The sequence below is a fragment of the Epinephelus moara genome, chromosome 6, assembly GCF_006386435.1.
Source record: "Epinephelus moara isolate mb chromosome 6, YSFRI_EMoa_1.0, whole genome shotgun sequence".
Taxonomy (NCBI): Eukaryota; Metazoa; Chordata; class Actinopteri; order Perciformes; family Serranidae; genus Epinephelus; species Epinephelus moara.
In genome coordinates this window covers 22,206,050-22,221,759 of record NC_065511.1, presented here as the reverse complement: position 1 = coordinate 22,221,759, position 15,710 = coordinate 22,206,050, and the positions used below count along the sequence as shown (strand labels likewise).

The window sequence follows — 15,710 nt, the reverse complement described above, 5'->3', positions numbered from 1 at the left end:
CAACTCAGTACATTTCTCTCAATATCAAAATTGTTTCTGTATCAACAGGCCAGTGGACCCAGTGCATTAAAGACGCAGATGTGAACGACCAGTGCAACAAAATACTCAACAGCAAGCGCTTCATGCTGGACATGCTCTACGCTCAGACGACAGCCAGCAAGGATGAAGAGAATGTAGCCGAAACTGAGAAAGAAAACTGTAAATGTGAGAAGGAGGCAGAGGTCAGTGACGCCTCTGTGGCCAGCTTGGCCAGCAGGATCTCCACACTGGAGGCTCACAGACAGGCCAGAGAAGAAAATGTGAAAAAAGTGGAAGTGGGACATCTTGACAACCAGGGCAGCGTCCGAGCAGTGGCGGAGAAGTTTGGAGATTTGGTCAAAGGCCTAACGTCACCTCCTGAAGTCGAGGCCTCAAAAGAGCAGCAGCAGACTGACAAATCATCGACTGCGGCCTCATCAGTCTTACCCCCTAAAAAAGAGTCGGACTACATCTGGGATCAGCTGATGGCCACACCCAGGGAGCTGCGCATTAAAGAAATGGACTTCACCGACCTGAAGGATGAGGATGACATGGATATTTTAGATATGGACACTGTGATGGGGTCAGGTGACTTGATACCACCACCTCCCCCTCCATTGTGCAATGTTGCCCTGCCACCACCTCCACCGCTGTTTGGGTGCCCCCCTCCTCCCCCCCTCCTTGGCAAAATGATGCCGCCGCCCCCACCATTCATGGCCCCTATCCCCCCACCCTCCCCTCAGCTGAGTCGAGGGGAGATGCCTCTCTTCCAAAAGAAGAAGAAGACCATCCGTCTCTTCTGGAACGAAGTGCGACCCGTGGACTGGCAGTGTAAGAGCCATAAATTCTGTAAAGAGTCCCTCTGGTGCAAACTGGAGCCAATTAAACTGGACACATCCAAGCTGGAGCAGCTGTTTGAGTCCAAATCCAAGGAGCTGCCTGTCACAAAGGTAATTCAGTGTTGTACTGTTGTTACAGTAAAACTATGCAGTATTAATATAAACTTTTGGTTCATTTATTTTGTAGCCCTGATTTGCCTCAGTTTCCCTCACATGGCTCAGGATTTCCTGCTATCAGGCACCATATTAAAAAGGATCACTACTGTCATGGGTGGCCTTTAAAAGGGGTGAAATCTTCCTCAATATTAGTGAGAAGAAAAAATCTTGTGTGTCTAAGTTCCACAGTTTATCACCTTCTATCTCGGCCAAATCTATAGCAACCCAACAATGGGGAATTGGATGCAAGCTGCTATCTGTCACATCTCTATTTTGTGATAACAGCTGATAGGTCGGGTGTGTTTTCACACATGTTTTGTGTAGCGCATCTTTCAACCATTAACAACTGCTTCCACTTCTCAAGATACATGATGTAATATGACGACTTTGCATCTCTCATAGAAAGCAGCTGTCGATGGCAAACGACAAGAAATCATCGTCCTTGATTCAAAACGCAGCAACGCTATCAACATTGGCTTGACTGTCTTGCCTCCTCCCCGCACCATCAAGACAGCTATCCTCAACTTTGATGAGTACGCACTGAACAAGGAAGGCATTGAGGTAAGTAGGGCTGCAGCTTCAAGCTTCTATTGAGGTTTAAAATGAAACTTTGGATACATCTTTAATAAATAAATGTAATTCATGGTGCAGTAAGATTGCTGCTGGACTGCCTCATTAAAACACCAACAAATACGGAGATAAAAGTTTTATAAAAATTTGGAAACCAATTACATTTATCTTTTTTCAATAAATTCTGACTTTTAGACTTTATAACACTGTGGAGTTTTTGGAAATATTTGGATCACACCAGTCAGAGACCATCATATGCAGTCGCCACTGGAATCTAATTGTACAAATAATACAATACTAATAATAATAATAATAATATAATACTAATAATATTAATGCAGCCTAATTTACATCTAAAACTGTAAAGGGTTAGCAGGTTTAAACAGAATTAATAGACATGGAAAAAAATAAATAAAAGCACAGCTTTCGAGTATTGACTTAGGATTTAAATGTAAATGTAATGAATGGAGCTTTAACGCTTTGTATCTAAATTGGTACTGCATTTTATAAGTACTGTCTGATACATCAAATAAAACCCATTTAAGATCACTGGGTCCAAAATATACACGGTTTTCTTGAATGATATTTACACAGCCCACCAAAACACACTGGTGGATTTCCCCAAACAGGAGATTTAACTCCTCTCGATGGGATGGCCCACAATGTTGACATATCATTCATTGATTTCCTGGCTGCACGGCTGGCTTTTTGGCTGTTCTTGTGTAATCAATCACAGCAATGATTAAAGGTTAGCTCTACATGAATATTTTCAGCTTGTTTAAAAGACCATACTATAACAGATAATGATTAATGTTACATCCCTTTGGTGTTATATAACCTGTAGTTTTCAGAGCTTCACCTTGAGTTCATTCTCAGCAAAATGGAGTACTCCTCTCCTCTCTTTTGTCTCTGGAGATATTTTCAGCCAGACAACAAAAGCGAGGTTGAAAGTTCAGATGTCACACAGGTTTGTGGGAACAATTGGAAACATCTTAAATACACAGAGAGTGAAATGTCAGAATCAATTTGTTTCCTTTCTCCTCCTGTGATTTACTCCCTGACATATTATGAAAAAATGTACTCAGGCGCTGACAAACTTTTGATAGGTTGACTTGATGAATTATCCTCTCAGCGTCTTATTTTCCCTTCCCCTCCTTTCGTGTCCTCCTCCCTCCCCTAGAAAATCCTGACAATGATCCCCACAGAGGAGGAGAAGCAGAGGATCCAGGAGGCTCAGCTGGTCAACCCTGATATTCCCCTGGGCAGCGCTGAGCAGTTCCTCCTCACCCTCTCCTCCATCACAGAGCTGTCTGCTCGCCTGCAGCTGTGGGCATTCAAGATGGACTATGAGCTTATTGAGAAGGTCAGACACATTTCCTGTCTAATGTAGTCACATGCAGATAGATTACACTATACAGAGTTTCGGGATACACTTACTTGCTTTCTTGCCGAGAGTGAGATAAGAAGATTGGTACTACACTCATGTGTGTCAGTATGAAGCAACAGCTAGCACCTATAGATGGTATATGAAGATAGACAACACGTCTCTACTTACCCCCCACTGTACATAAGTAAAGCTAAAATATCCTGGATAGAGCCGCTGCCATTTTGCCTCAGTGACTTCATTTGTAGCCAGACTCTGTGCAGTAGAAATCTCAGCAGTATCAAGTTTCCCGTCTAGGTCTATACACCTGTCCAACCAGTCGCGAGCAGCGCCACTGAATGTGAGCCCACCATTTGGCTCATACAGTGGTCAATCATGTTGTAAAATCCCTGTTTTATAGCATTGAATAAGTAATTAAAAACCAAACTTATCAGATAAACGAACACTTGAACATAGAGCAGTGTGATAAAAACTACCTTAAATGGGGGCGTCGGTGGCTTGGTGGTGGAGCAGGTGCCCCATGTACAGGGCTGTTGCTGCAGCGGCCCGGGTTCGACTCCAGCCTGTGGCCTTTTGCTGCGTGTCACTCCCTCTCTCTCTCCCCCCCCTTCACACTTGTCTGTCCTGTCAAATAAAGGCTAAAAATGCCCAAAAAATATCTTTAAAAAAAAAAAAAAAAACCTACCTTAAATGACAGAAACCATCTTTGGGAAAATTCTAATTGATGTGTACTGTGACTTTTCTAACATGGAGAGGGTGGGCTTTATGACCTATACTGCGGCCAGCCACCAGGGGGCGATCAAGATGTTTTGGCATCACCTTTGGGGAGCTGACATGTTGTCCATCTTTATACAGTCTATGCTAGCACCTGCCTAGCTAGGTTTAGCATAAAGACTGGAAAAAGAGGGAAACATTTAGCTTAGTAATAATAAGATAACAAAATCTGCTTACCAACACCTCTGACTTTCACTAAAATGACAATTTGTGGTTTTATGTGGGGGTTCTTTGAATGACTACAGCCCCTTTCCCACTGCAAAAGAAAGCCACCAAAACCCACTAATATCTTGGTTTTGTATGTAATAGGAAAGGTTCCGGGTTTTTTTATTGGCCAAGGCTCCAGTCGGCAGTAATGGAAATACAACACCCCGGTGAACATGTTAATTTCAGCCCCTATTGCTCTGTCTTAGCAGCACTCAAACATCTTTTCACATCAGTCTGCACCGAATTTAAAAGAGAGACTGAGTATGTAGCAGATATATAAAAAGAAGTTACCACTGTAACATTTTCAGCGGCCTCCATGCAGCTTTCCGCTGTTTACTAAGCTGTTTTCCAGCCAGTAAAAATAAAACAAAAAGGCATACTCATCTGCTTCAGAGCCATGTACACGGCTCAAGTCCACTGGCATTTTTAGCAGGTTCTCTGGTGTTTAAAAAAGGGATGTGTACACGCTCTAATTTTGGTGAGAAAGGGATGCAAGTCATAGCCAGCTGCAGGCAAGCTGTCTCACTGTTTCCAGTCCTTATATCAATCTTAGCTAACTGACTGCTGGCTATAGCTTCATATTTCCCGTACAGATGCAAGTTTGGTATTTATCTATCTTTTTAACTCTTGGAAAGACAGTGAGAACGTTTTTTTTTTTTTTAAATAGAGATATTTTAGAGTTTTAAAGATACTATTCCACAGATTCAGTTGTGTTCTTGCAACATTGTCAGATTCACAATCGATACTTTCTTTTTAAAAGGGATCAAAATCAATGCAGCACAATCGTTACCTACATTACCCAACGCAACTCAATTGCAGACAGTTTATTCAGGTGTGTTATGCTGGTAGCAGCTAATGTAGCCTCAAGCTGCTAGCCTCAAGCAGAGATTAGGAGCAGGCTACAGGCTCCATCTGACTCTACACCCTCAGATATTTTTCCTTTTCAAACTTGAAGTCAGCCCCAACCAATGCTGCCTAAAGTGACATCACCCGAGGCTGTTATCAGACATCATGCAGCTCCCTTTGGAGCAACAAAACAACTTTTTTTCACATATGCAGAAGTATTCCCAAGACTTGTCAACAGGCTTTGATGTGTAAAATTGGCCTTAATATGTGTTGACAATTTGCAGCACATTGTTGTCAGGGGAGAAGAATTAATTTATAGAAACATAAACAGGAAAGGATAGATAATTTGCTCTCTGACTGCCCTTTCATGCTCTTTTAGGAAGTGGCAGAGCCTCTGCAAGACCTAAAGGAAGGGATGGACCAGTTAGAGAAAAACAAGACGCTGCGCTACATCTTGACCACGTTGCTGGCCATTGGCAACTTCCTCAATGGCACTAATGTGAGTAACCCTCAAGACATATGTGGTTCAGAGGTTCCTCTTTTTTTTCACTTTCTCTCCCTCTGTGTCTTTTACTCACTTCCTCCATTTCCTCCCACGCTCCTCCTCCTCCTCCCGAACTCCCCCGCCAACATATTTATTTGGCAAGGATAACAGTGGACTCTCTATGTGTAGAAGAATGTGCTGCCTGACTGTCTGCACCAGACACTGTCCTTCTACAGTAAAAACGCTCGTCAAGGCCTCTGCTGAACCTGCCTCTGTTTGTCTGGGATTAAAAAGGGAGGGAGGTTGTGTGATTGTGTGTTTTCTGACAGTTTATGTTTGTCTGGCTGCTTGTGCCGGAATTTGTGTCTCGCTTTTATTTTTTTATTTTTTTTTGGATGGGGGTTTCTGTGGCCCTGCGCGTGCCTTCGTGTGCATCTGTGTGAATGTGTATGTTTAAGTGTACCTCTGGGATATGGGAGTCAAAAATACAAAAGGGAAACATAAGTCATCAACATCAAAACAAGTAGTTCCCGTAAATAATGGCAGCATTTATATTTTGCAGTAAGCCATTTAAAACTGGCAGCAGAACAAGGGAGATCCTGTTGGGATTATATCTTTCATGATATGTCCAGGCTCTTTTTAGCTCTGCTGTGGTGAGCAAAACAATCGGTCCGGTCTGAAGTAGATTGTGGTTTCTGATAATCACCAGTCTAGTGAATCTGCATATCTACTCAGCGCACTCCATTGAGCCCCTTTTTCTAACTGTGCCAAAAAGGAAATTCAGTGCAATTTGGTCTTCGACTAGGGTCTCTTGATGTTTAATTTCAGACAGTTGTTTCCGTCCCACATTCTGACTGTTACTGTGTATGCATGCATCTCTAGGCAAAAGGCTTTGAGCTGAATTACTTGGAGAAAGTCCCAGAGGTGAAGGACACAGTTCATAAGCAGTCCCTGCTGCACCATGCCTGCTCCATCGTGGTGGAGAAGTTTCCAGACAGCACTGACCTCTACTCTGAGATAGGAGCCATCACCCGCTTGACCAAGGTTGTTTACTTTTTCAAAACTCATTAAACTATTTGTCCTTAGTATCAGTTTGTTACCAAAGTGGAAACTGCTTAAAGTAACCATGTCTGTCCAGGTCGAATTGCACTGGTTAATTGCTGTGCAATTCTCTATGCATATGTATCTATCCCTATCAAATAAACATGAAATGAAATGAATGAAATCACTAAAAGATGATGAGCAGGTTCCACCGTAGTAGCCGTAAATCCAATTTTCATATCCATTAAAAAGAATCTTGAACAGTCAGTGATGAGTTCTGTCTGTGATATTGTTGTCAGGTGGACTTTGACCAGCTTCACGACAATCTGGCCCAGATGGAGCGAAGGTGCAAAGCATCCTGGGATCACCTCAAGGTCATTGCAAAGCATGAGATGAAACCTGCTTTGAAACAAAAAATGTCAGACTTCCTCAAAGACTGCGCAGAGAGAATCATTATTCTGAAGATTGTACATCGAAGAATAATCAACAGGTACGCTCAGTCATCAAATGACTCCATGCTGGATTGGATTAAATATGTTTCTTGCATTTTGCCAAAAGTGTGTATAATGTCTCAAGTATTAATTACTGTTAGAATGAAAATTAAAATCATTTTTAATGTTGATTAACGATGACCTTTTGAAGCATGTTTAAACTCTGTTTCCACCAAGGAATCTCTGTGATGTTTCTCCACACATCTGCAGGTTTCATGCCTTTCTGCTGTTCCTGGGCCATCCGGTATATGCGGTACGTGAGGTCAGCATTCATCGCTTTAGCAAGATCCTGAGTGAATTTGCCCTGGAGTATCGCACAACAAGAGAGCGTGTGCTACAGCAGAAACAGAAGAGGGCCAACCACCGAGAGAGGAACAAGACCAGGGGAAAAATGATAACAGATGTAAGTGCTCCTCACCACGAGCAAGGGTCGCACATACACTTTCTCTATTTCATGACCCTCGACTTTGTTTAGTTTGTACTTTCTCAGTTCTATGAGACAATATGAGCAATCCCTAGACAGTGGTTATAACCTTAATCTGGTTAAAGCGCCAAACATGGCCATTTCTGACAGACGAGGCGTACATTTGTAATGACATCAGCATAGTTTCTTGGTATTCACATGTATAGGTTACTGTAACAACAATCAGTGAGTTGTTTTTAGTGTATCTCATTCTGTAGCTGCAGCAGGCTAAGAAAGGCCAGAGCAAACACCTCCCTGCGTGATTAAAATCCCTTAAACCCTGAGGAGACGGCTGCTCAGAGCGGACTCCACAGCGAGCCTTGGCAGGGGCCCCTCTCTCTTCAAAGGGACCCTAATTCAATCACTGTGTGAAAATTCAAACCTTTGGACGTCCCTGAGGAAGAAATAACAAGGCCCACACCTTAACCACACTCTTACAGAGATGTTCAGTCAAATATGCTCTCCTGTTCCATAGCTTGCATGTATCTGCAATGTTTTTCATGGTATGGGGGAATCTTGCAGCAGTTTTTATATTTAAAGGAATGGTTTGACATTATTCACTTTCTTAAGGTTGCCTACGATATAGCACTTAAGATTACTGTGACCTGGATGACTGAGAATCGTCATCAACATTATTTATTTTCTTACTGCAAATTAGCAGAGAAGATTGAATCAACTTGTTTATCTGTTTTTAAACTGCCACTGTAACCAGCTGACAGTAAGATTAGCCAAGGTGGCCTTGCTCTGTCTGAAGGTTAAAAAAATTTGACTGTAATGCGATAATTAGTGAATGTCTCTTTTTCACTGCGTGGTGGGACAAGTGGGTCAGAAATGTACTTGCTCAAAGTCAGTTTTTACTTGCCCCTTTACAAATTGTTGAACTTATTAGCAATTATCAAACAACAACAAAGACTAAAGTTAATCATCATGTGTCGTAGCACCGGCAAGGCTTTGAGTAGTGGTTGTCAGCATCCCTAGCTACCAGACAAGGGAGATGCTGTTGGCTCTCGTTATGGCATTCAAGCATCACTTTTCGGAAACAACCTAGTTTTGTCCAGCTTGCGTCAAACTGCGCAGTACATCATTCAGTTTTTCCCACATTCTGTAATACAACTCAACTAAAATCCTGTTTCCAGGATAACTGAAATGCTCGCTTGGGCTTCAGATCATAAACTTTGTCTTTACCCGCTGCCATTTTCTCGCAAGTGCTTATGCAGCTCTCAACAGAGATGAGAAGGATGCAAAATGTCTCACTCCTTAAGTACTTCCATCATCAGCTCTGGAAAACAATATGTGTTTAATTCTGTTTTACCACTTTCTTGATCAGGCAAGTGAGTTGCGAGATTTACTAGCATGACATGGCATTTTACTTGCCCGTTGCAGTCCTTATTGTTGATCCCTGTTCAGAGATGGCTTTAAGCATTTTTTGGACAGAGCAAGGCTAGCTGTATCTCCCTGTTCCCAGTCTGAATCTTAAGCTAAGCTAACTGGCTGCCTCATATTTACTGTACAGACATGAGAATGGGACCAATCCTCTCATCTAAGTCTCTGCAAAAAAGCAAAATGTTGAAATACTCCTGTAATGTTTATAGCACAAATCAAAGACTTTGTGCTTCTTTATGATGAGTAAAACTAAGATATCTCAGCAGTGTATGTTTATTAAGCTGAAGAGTCTTTCCTGGAAAATTGTCACCCTGTACACAGAAAGTTTTCACTATTTACAACACACCTTTTGGCATTTTTTTCCTTCCAATTCCTTTATCTCTGTAGAGTGAGGATGACGATGATAGTGAGGTAGGAGGGTGACTCTGTGTGTAAACAAGTGCATGTATCCTTTCTTTTGTGCCTAACATTTAACCAGACTGTGCTGTCATAACTTTGAACAATAATGGGTGTATTTACAAGGACAGGTCATCGATAAACTGACAGGTTCTGTGTGCGTGTGACCTTACAAGAATGAGGAAGCTTGAAGGTGATGACAAGGAGAGAAAATGAGGTGTTTGCATGATGTCAGCTGGAGTGTTGAGTGAACCTCACTAGGAGCTGTTGCAGCTACTTCCTTGTCGAAATGAATCCACCTCAGATTGTTACAAGAAACAGTCAAGGGGATTTTTTTGTCGTGTCACAGAATAAAAAGCACGTTAAATGTGTATGTAAAACCTTCAAGTCTGTAAAATGACTAATTATTCTCATTTAGGGCTGAAAAGAGCTGTGTTACTGGTAAAGATTAACCTGTATGATAACTTTAATATTTAAAGCTTTTTCTTGTGGTGCTTTCCACATACTAAAAGCGCTACAGCATGGAGCTGAGCTTCAGCACTCCTTACTAATATAATGCCCACTATTGTAATCCTGTGCGCCCCCCCCCCCCCCCAGAGTGGTAAATTTGGTGGCCCATCAGATGCACAGGAGAGCCAGCCTCAGGGTATCCAGTATGCTGAAGACGCAGCTGAACATGAGAACATGAAGGCTGTACTTAAGAGTAGCTTGCAAAGTGGAGAGAGTGCAACTTCTACAGTACCAGGCCTCCGTACACGCACCAGAGCCGGCAGCACCAGAGGTAAGTCTCATAAACATGTTACATTGTTACAGCTCATACATAGCTTTTATAACACCACCATCCATCCAGTGCTCTGAGATTTTGCATCCCTCTGTGGCCTTAACTGCTCCCGCAGCACAGCATGAGCATTTCCGTTTTACTGAGGTAATCCTACCTGAAACCTTTAAGCTAATCTTTCACTAGGTCTGGTATTTTTAGCCATGCTAGTTTGGTTTGAGGTTTGAGGGATGTCAATGTCTGTCTGTCAGGCTGTCCACCATTTTGGGCTAGACTAAATGATCTCAACAAGTACAAGACGGATTTCATTTACATTTTGTCAACAGTATGTTATAAAATCAGGGTTCCTAGGGTTATGGAAAACCTGGACTACTCATAAACTTTTACAATCTCATTTTCCAGGCTTGGAAAAGTCATGGATTTAGTAAAAATCATAAAAAGCTCTGGAAAAGAAATGAAAATTTGTTGTGTACCATGAAATTCATTGTTACAATACTTTTCTGCAATTAACCTTTCATGTAACATATCAAACATAACTATTAGAGATTGGAAAGTTGCTGTTATGTTTCAATACAAGACTTGACATTTGGACTAAAATATATCATGCAGTTCTGTTCGTGTTGTACATTGTGAGTGGTCATTACATTTTATTATGGGTCCTTGGTATGTTGGGGGAAAAAAAAAAAAAAAGGGAGTATAAAATAATAAAAGAAGTCATGGGATAGTATTTTGTTAAAAGAAACAGTTAAAGTATGGTATGGTATATACAAAAATGTCAGGCTATAGTATGTCATAAAAATGACATACATGTCACAGTATTAGATGTTGAATAACAAAAAGTCATAGTCTCACAGTATACTGTTTCCTAAAAAATTTTATTAAAATGTGATAGGATAGTATATTATAAAGAAAGTTACACTACATTAGCTTGTAAAAAAAAAAAGTCATAATGTAGTATGTCAAAACAGTCATATTATATTATGTTGAAAAAATGTTAACATAAAGTATGTTAAAAAAAAAAGTCATAGTTTAGTATGCTGATAAAAAGTAAAAAAAAATGGTTAAGCATGTTGAAAAAAATCCGTGTAGTATGTTAAAAAAGCCATAGCACAGTATGTTAAAAAAGGTCAATGTAGCATGTTGAATAAAAAAGCCATAGTAAATGTTGAAAAAAAAGGTCATAGTATAGTATGTTGAAAAAAAGTCATAGTATAGCATGTTAAAAAAGTAATAGTATAGTATGTTACAAAAAGTCATAGTATAGCATGTTGAAAAAATGTTTTAGTGTAGTATGTTGAATAAAAGGTCATACTATAGTATGTTGCCAAAGTCATAGTATAGTATGTCAAAAATAAAAGTCATACTATAGTATGTTGACAAAAGTCATGCTAAAGTATGTCGAAAAAAAGTCATAGTATGGTATGGTGAAAAAAGTCATAGTATAGTATGTTGAAAAAAAGTCATAGTATAGTATGTTGAAGAAGTCACAGTATAGTATGTTGAAAAAAGTCATCGTACTGTATGTACAAGTCTCAGTATAGTATGTTAAAAAAGTCATAGTATAGTATGTCGAAAAAAGTCATAGTATAGTATGTCGAAAAAAAGTCATAGTATTGTATGTTAAAAAGAAGGTCATAGTATAGTATGTCGAAAAAAAGTCATAGTATAGTATATTAAAAAGGTCATAGTATAGTATGTTAAAAAAAAGTCATAGTATAGTATAAGTCATAGTATAGCATGTTGAAAAAATGTCATAGTGTAGTATGTTGAAAAAATGTTATAGTATACTGTGTTAAAAAAGTTCATAGTATAGCATGTAAAAAAAAGTCATAGTATAGTCATAGTATAGTATGTTGAAAACATGTCATGGTATAATATGTTGAAAAAAAAAAGGTCATATTATAGTATGTCTTTTATGAAATACTGTTGACATTTGTTGCAACTTCTTTATGGTATAAAGTAGATATACATAGTATAATATGGCATTTTATAGAACTTTTAATGACATACTATACTATGACTTTTTTCAACATGCTATACTTTGACATTTTTCAACATAATATACTATGCATTTTTTCACATGCTATACTATGACATTTTTCAACATGCTATACTATGACTTTTTTTCGACATACTATACTGACTTTTTTAACATGCTATACTATGACTTTTTTTAGCACACTATACTATGACTTTTTTTTAACATACTGTACTATGACTTTTTTCCAACATACTATACTATGACTTTTTTTTTAACATACTGTACTATGACTTTTTTCCAACATACTATACTATAACCTTTTTTCCGACATACTATACTATGACTTTTTTAACATACTGTACTATGACTTTTTTTCCAATATACTATACTATGACCTTTTTTTTGACATACTATACTATGACCTTTTTTAACATACTATACTATGACCTTTTTTCGACATACTATACCGTAACTTTTTTTTAGCATACTATACTATGACTTTTTTGACATACTATACTATGACTTTTTTTCAACATACTATACTATGACTTTTTTCAAGATACTATACTATGACTTTTTTAACATACTATACTATGATTGTTTTTAATATACTATACTATGATTTTTTTTCGACATACTATTCTGTGACTTTTTTCAGCATACTATACTATGACTTTTTTGTACTATGTTAAAAAAGTCATAGTATAAAATGTTAAGTATAGTATGTCGAAAAAAGTCATGGTGTAGTATGTTAAAAAAAGTCATAGAATAGCATGTAGAAGAAGTCATAGTATAATATTTTAAAAAAAGTCATAGTATATCATGCTGAAAAAAGTCATTGTGTAGTATGTTGAAAAAAGTCATAGTATAGTATGTTAAAAAAAAGTCATAGTACAGAATGTAAAAAAGTCATAGTATGTTGAAAAAGTCATAGTATAGTCACAGTATAGCATGTTCAAAAAGAGTCATAGTGTAGTATGTTGTTGTACTGTATGTAAAAGTCTCAGTATAGTATGTTCAAAAATGTCATAGTATAGTATGTTCAAAAAACGTCATAGTATAGTATGTTAAAAAAAAGTCATAGTATAGTATGTCGAAAAAAGTCATAGTATAGTATGTTAAAAAAAAGTGATAGTCTCGTATGTCGAAAAAAGTCATAGTATAGTATGTTAAAAAAAAAAGTCAAAGCATAGTATGTTAAAAAAAAGTCATACTATAGCATGTAAAAGTCTCAGTATAGTATATTCAAAAAAAGTCATAGTATTGTATGTAAAAGGCCCAGTATAGTATGTTCAAAAAACGCCAAAGTATAGTATGTTAAAAAAAAGTTATAGTATAGTATGTCAAAAAAAAGTCATAGTATAGTATGTTAAAAAAAAGTCATAGTATAGTATATCGACAAAAAGTCATAGTATAGTATATTGAAAAAAGTCAGTATAGTATGTTCAAAAAAAGTCATAGTATAGTATGTCGAAAAAAGTCATATCATAGTATGTTTAAAAAAGTCATAGTATAGTATGTTAAAAAAAAGTCAAAGCATAGTATGTTAAAAAAAAGCCATAGTATAGCATGTAAAGTCTCAGTATAGTATGTTCAAAAAAAGTCATAGTATAGTATGTTAAAAAAAGTCATAGTATAGTATGTTGAAAAACGTCATAGTATAGTATGTTTAAAAAAGTCATAGTATAGTATGTTGAAAAAAAGTCATAGTATAGTATGTTGGAAAAAAGTCAGTATAGTATGTTGAAAAAAAGTCATAGTATAGTATGTTGAAAAACATCATAGTATAGTATGTTCAAAAAAAAGTCATAGTATAGTATGTTGAAAAAAGTCAGTATAGTATGTTGAAAAAAAGTCATATATAGTATGTTGAAAAACATCATAGTATAGTATGTTCAAAAAAAAGTCATAGTATAGTATGTTGAAAAAAGTCATAGTATAGTATGTTCAAAAAAAGTCATAGTATAGTATGTCGAAAAAAGTCATAGTAAAAAGTCATAGTATAGTATGTCGAAAAAAGTCATAGTATAGTATGTAAAAGTCTCAGTATAGTATGCTCAAAAAAGGTCATAGTATGGTATGTTAAAAAAAAGTCATAGTATGGTTTGTCGACAAAAATAATACATTTTATTTATACAGTGCTTTTACAGCTCTCAAAGACGCTTTACATTTAAGACCAAAGAAAAGAAGTACATACATGTAAGTGCAAGGACGTAAACAGAAGACAAGGACAGTATAAAACAACAAGGTGCAAAAGCATAGTGCAAAACAAAGAAAAGGAGGGCACATGAGGAACCGAGAACGAAAAGGTAATGTTAAAGGTTAAAAGCGGATTTGAAAAGGTGGGTTTTGAGGAGTGATTTGAAGGTGGATGGATTTGGACAGTCACGGATGTGTATAGGGAGGGTGTTCCAGAGGGAGGGGGTGGCTATGGAGAAGGCTCTGTCGCCCCAGGTTCGGTGCTTGGTCCTGTGGGGGGGTGAGAGGAGGCTTTTGTCGGATGATCGAAGGTTGCGGGAGGGAGTGTGGTGGTGGAGCATGTCCGTGAGATAGGAGGGGGCCTGGCTGTGGAGGGCTTTGTGGGTGAGGAGGAGGATCTTGAAATTGATTCTGTACGGGACAGGGAGCCAGTGAAGGTTTTGCAGGACAGGGGTTATATGTTCACACGAGCTGGTGTGGGTGAGGAGGCGGGCGGCAGAGTTTTGGATGTACTGAAGTTTGTTGAGGATGATGAGCCGTAGAGGATGCTGATGCTGTTGCAGTAGTCCAGTCTTGAGGTGATGAAAGCATGGATGAGAGTTTCAGCGGCAGAGAAGGAGAGCAATGGACGGAGACAGGCAATGTTTCTAAGGTGAAAGAAGGCAGTTTAGGCGAGGCGGCTAATGTGATGTTCAAATGAGAGGTTATTGTCGAAGATGATACCAAGGTTGCGGATGAATGGGGAGGGAGAGAGGGTGGTGTTGTCAATGCTGAGGGTGAAGTTTTGTGTTGTTGTAGAGAAGGATTTTGGGCCGATGAGTATTATTTCAGATTTGTCACAGTTGAGTTTGAGGAAGTTGGCTTGCAGCCATGATTGGAGTTCAGTCAGACAGTTGGTGAGGGTAGAGCGGGTGGCTGGGGTGATGGATTTTGTGGAGATGTAGATTTGGAAGTCATAGTATAGTATGTTGAAAAAAAGTCATAGTATAGTATGTTGAAAAAAAGTCATAGTATAGTATGTCGAAAAAAGTCATAGTATAGTTTGTTAAAAAAAAAAGTGATAATCTTGTATGTTGAAAAGTCATAATATGTTGAAAAACGTCATAGTATAGTATGTTCAAAAAAAGTCATAGTATAGTATGTTGAAAAAAAGTCATAGTATAGTATGTTCAAAAAAGTCATAATATAGTATGTCGAAAAAAGTCATAGTATAGTATGTTGAAAAAAAGTCATAGTATAGTATGTTGAAAAAAGTCATAGTATAGTATGTTGAAAAAGTCATCGTCCTGTATGTAAAAGTCTCAGTATAGTATGTTCAAAAAACGTCAAAGTATAGTATGTTAAAAAAGTCATAGTATAGTATGTCGAAAAAAAGTCAGTATAGTATGTTAAAAAAGTCATAGTGTAGTATGTCGAAAAAAGTCACAGTATAGTATGTTAAAAAAGTGATAATCTCATATGTTGGAAAAAAGTCAAATTATAGTATGTTAAAAAAAGTCATAGTATAGCATGTAAAAGTCTCAGTATAGTATGTTCAAAAAACGTCATAGTATAGTATGTTCAAAAAAAGTCATAATATAGTATGTCGAAAAAAGTCATAGTATAGTATGTTCAAAAAAACGTCATAGTATCGTATGTTCAAAAAAGTCATAGTATAGTATGTCGAAAAAAGTCATAGTATAGTATGTAAAAGTCTCAGT

At 37.9% G+C, this 15,710-nt stretch overlaps 1 protein-coding gene across 3 annotated transcripts in view; it reads left to right on the top strand.

Annotated features, from left to right (window-relative positions):
* The window catches only part of fhod3b (formin homology 2 domain containing 3b), a 110,112-nt gene that overhangs the window by 89,196 nt on the left and 5,206 nt on the right, over positions 1-15,710 (top strand). For 2 of the 3 annotated variants that reach the window (XM_050047919.1, XM_050047917.1), the window contains 9 exons: positions 49-968; positions 1,416-1,574; positions 2,764-2,946; positions 5,174-5,293; positions 6,161-6,322; positions 6,619-6,809; positions 7,021-7,213; positions 9,044-9,067; positions 9,650-9,833. In XM_050047919.1, the coding sequence (XP_049903876.1) occupies positions 49-968; positions 1,416-1,574; positions 2,764-2,946; positions 5,174-5,293; positions 6,161-6,322; positions 6,619-6,809; positions 7,021-7,213; positions 9,044-9,067; positions 9,650-9,833 (2,136 nt within the window). The remainder of the gene's footprint in view (positions 1-48; positions 969-1,415; positions 1,575-2,763; positions 2,947-5,173; positions 5,294-6,160; positions 6,323-6,618; positions 6,810-7,020; positions 7,214-9,043; positions 9,068-9,649; positions 9,834-15,710) is intronic. The other variant, XM_050047918.1, reaches the window with a different exon arrangement.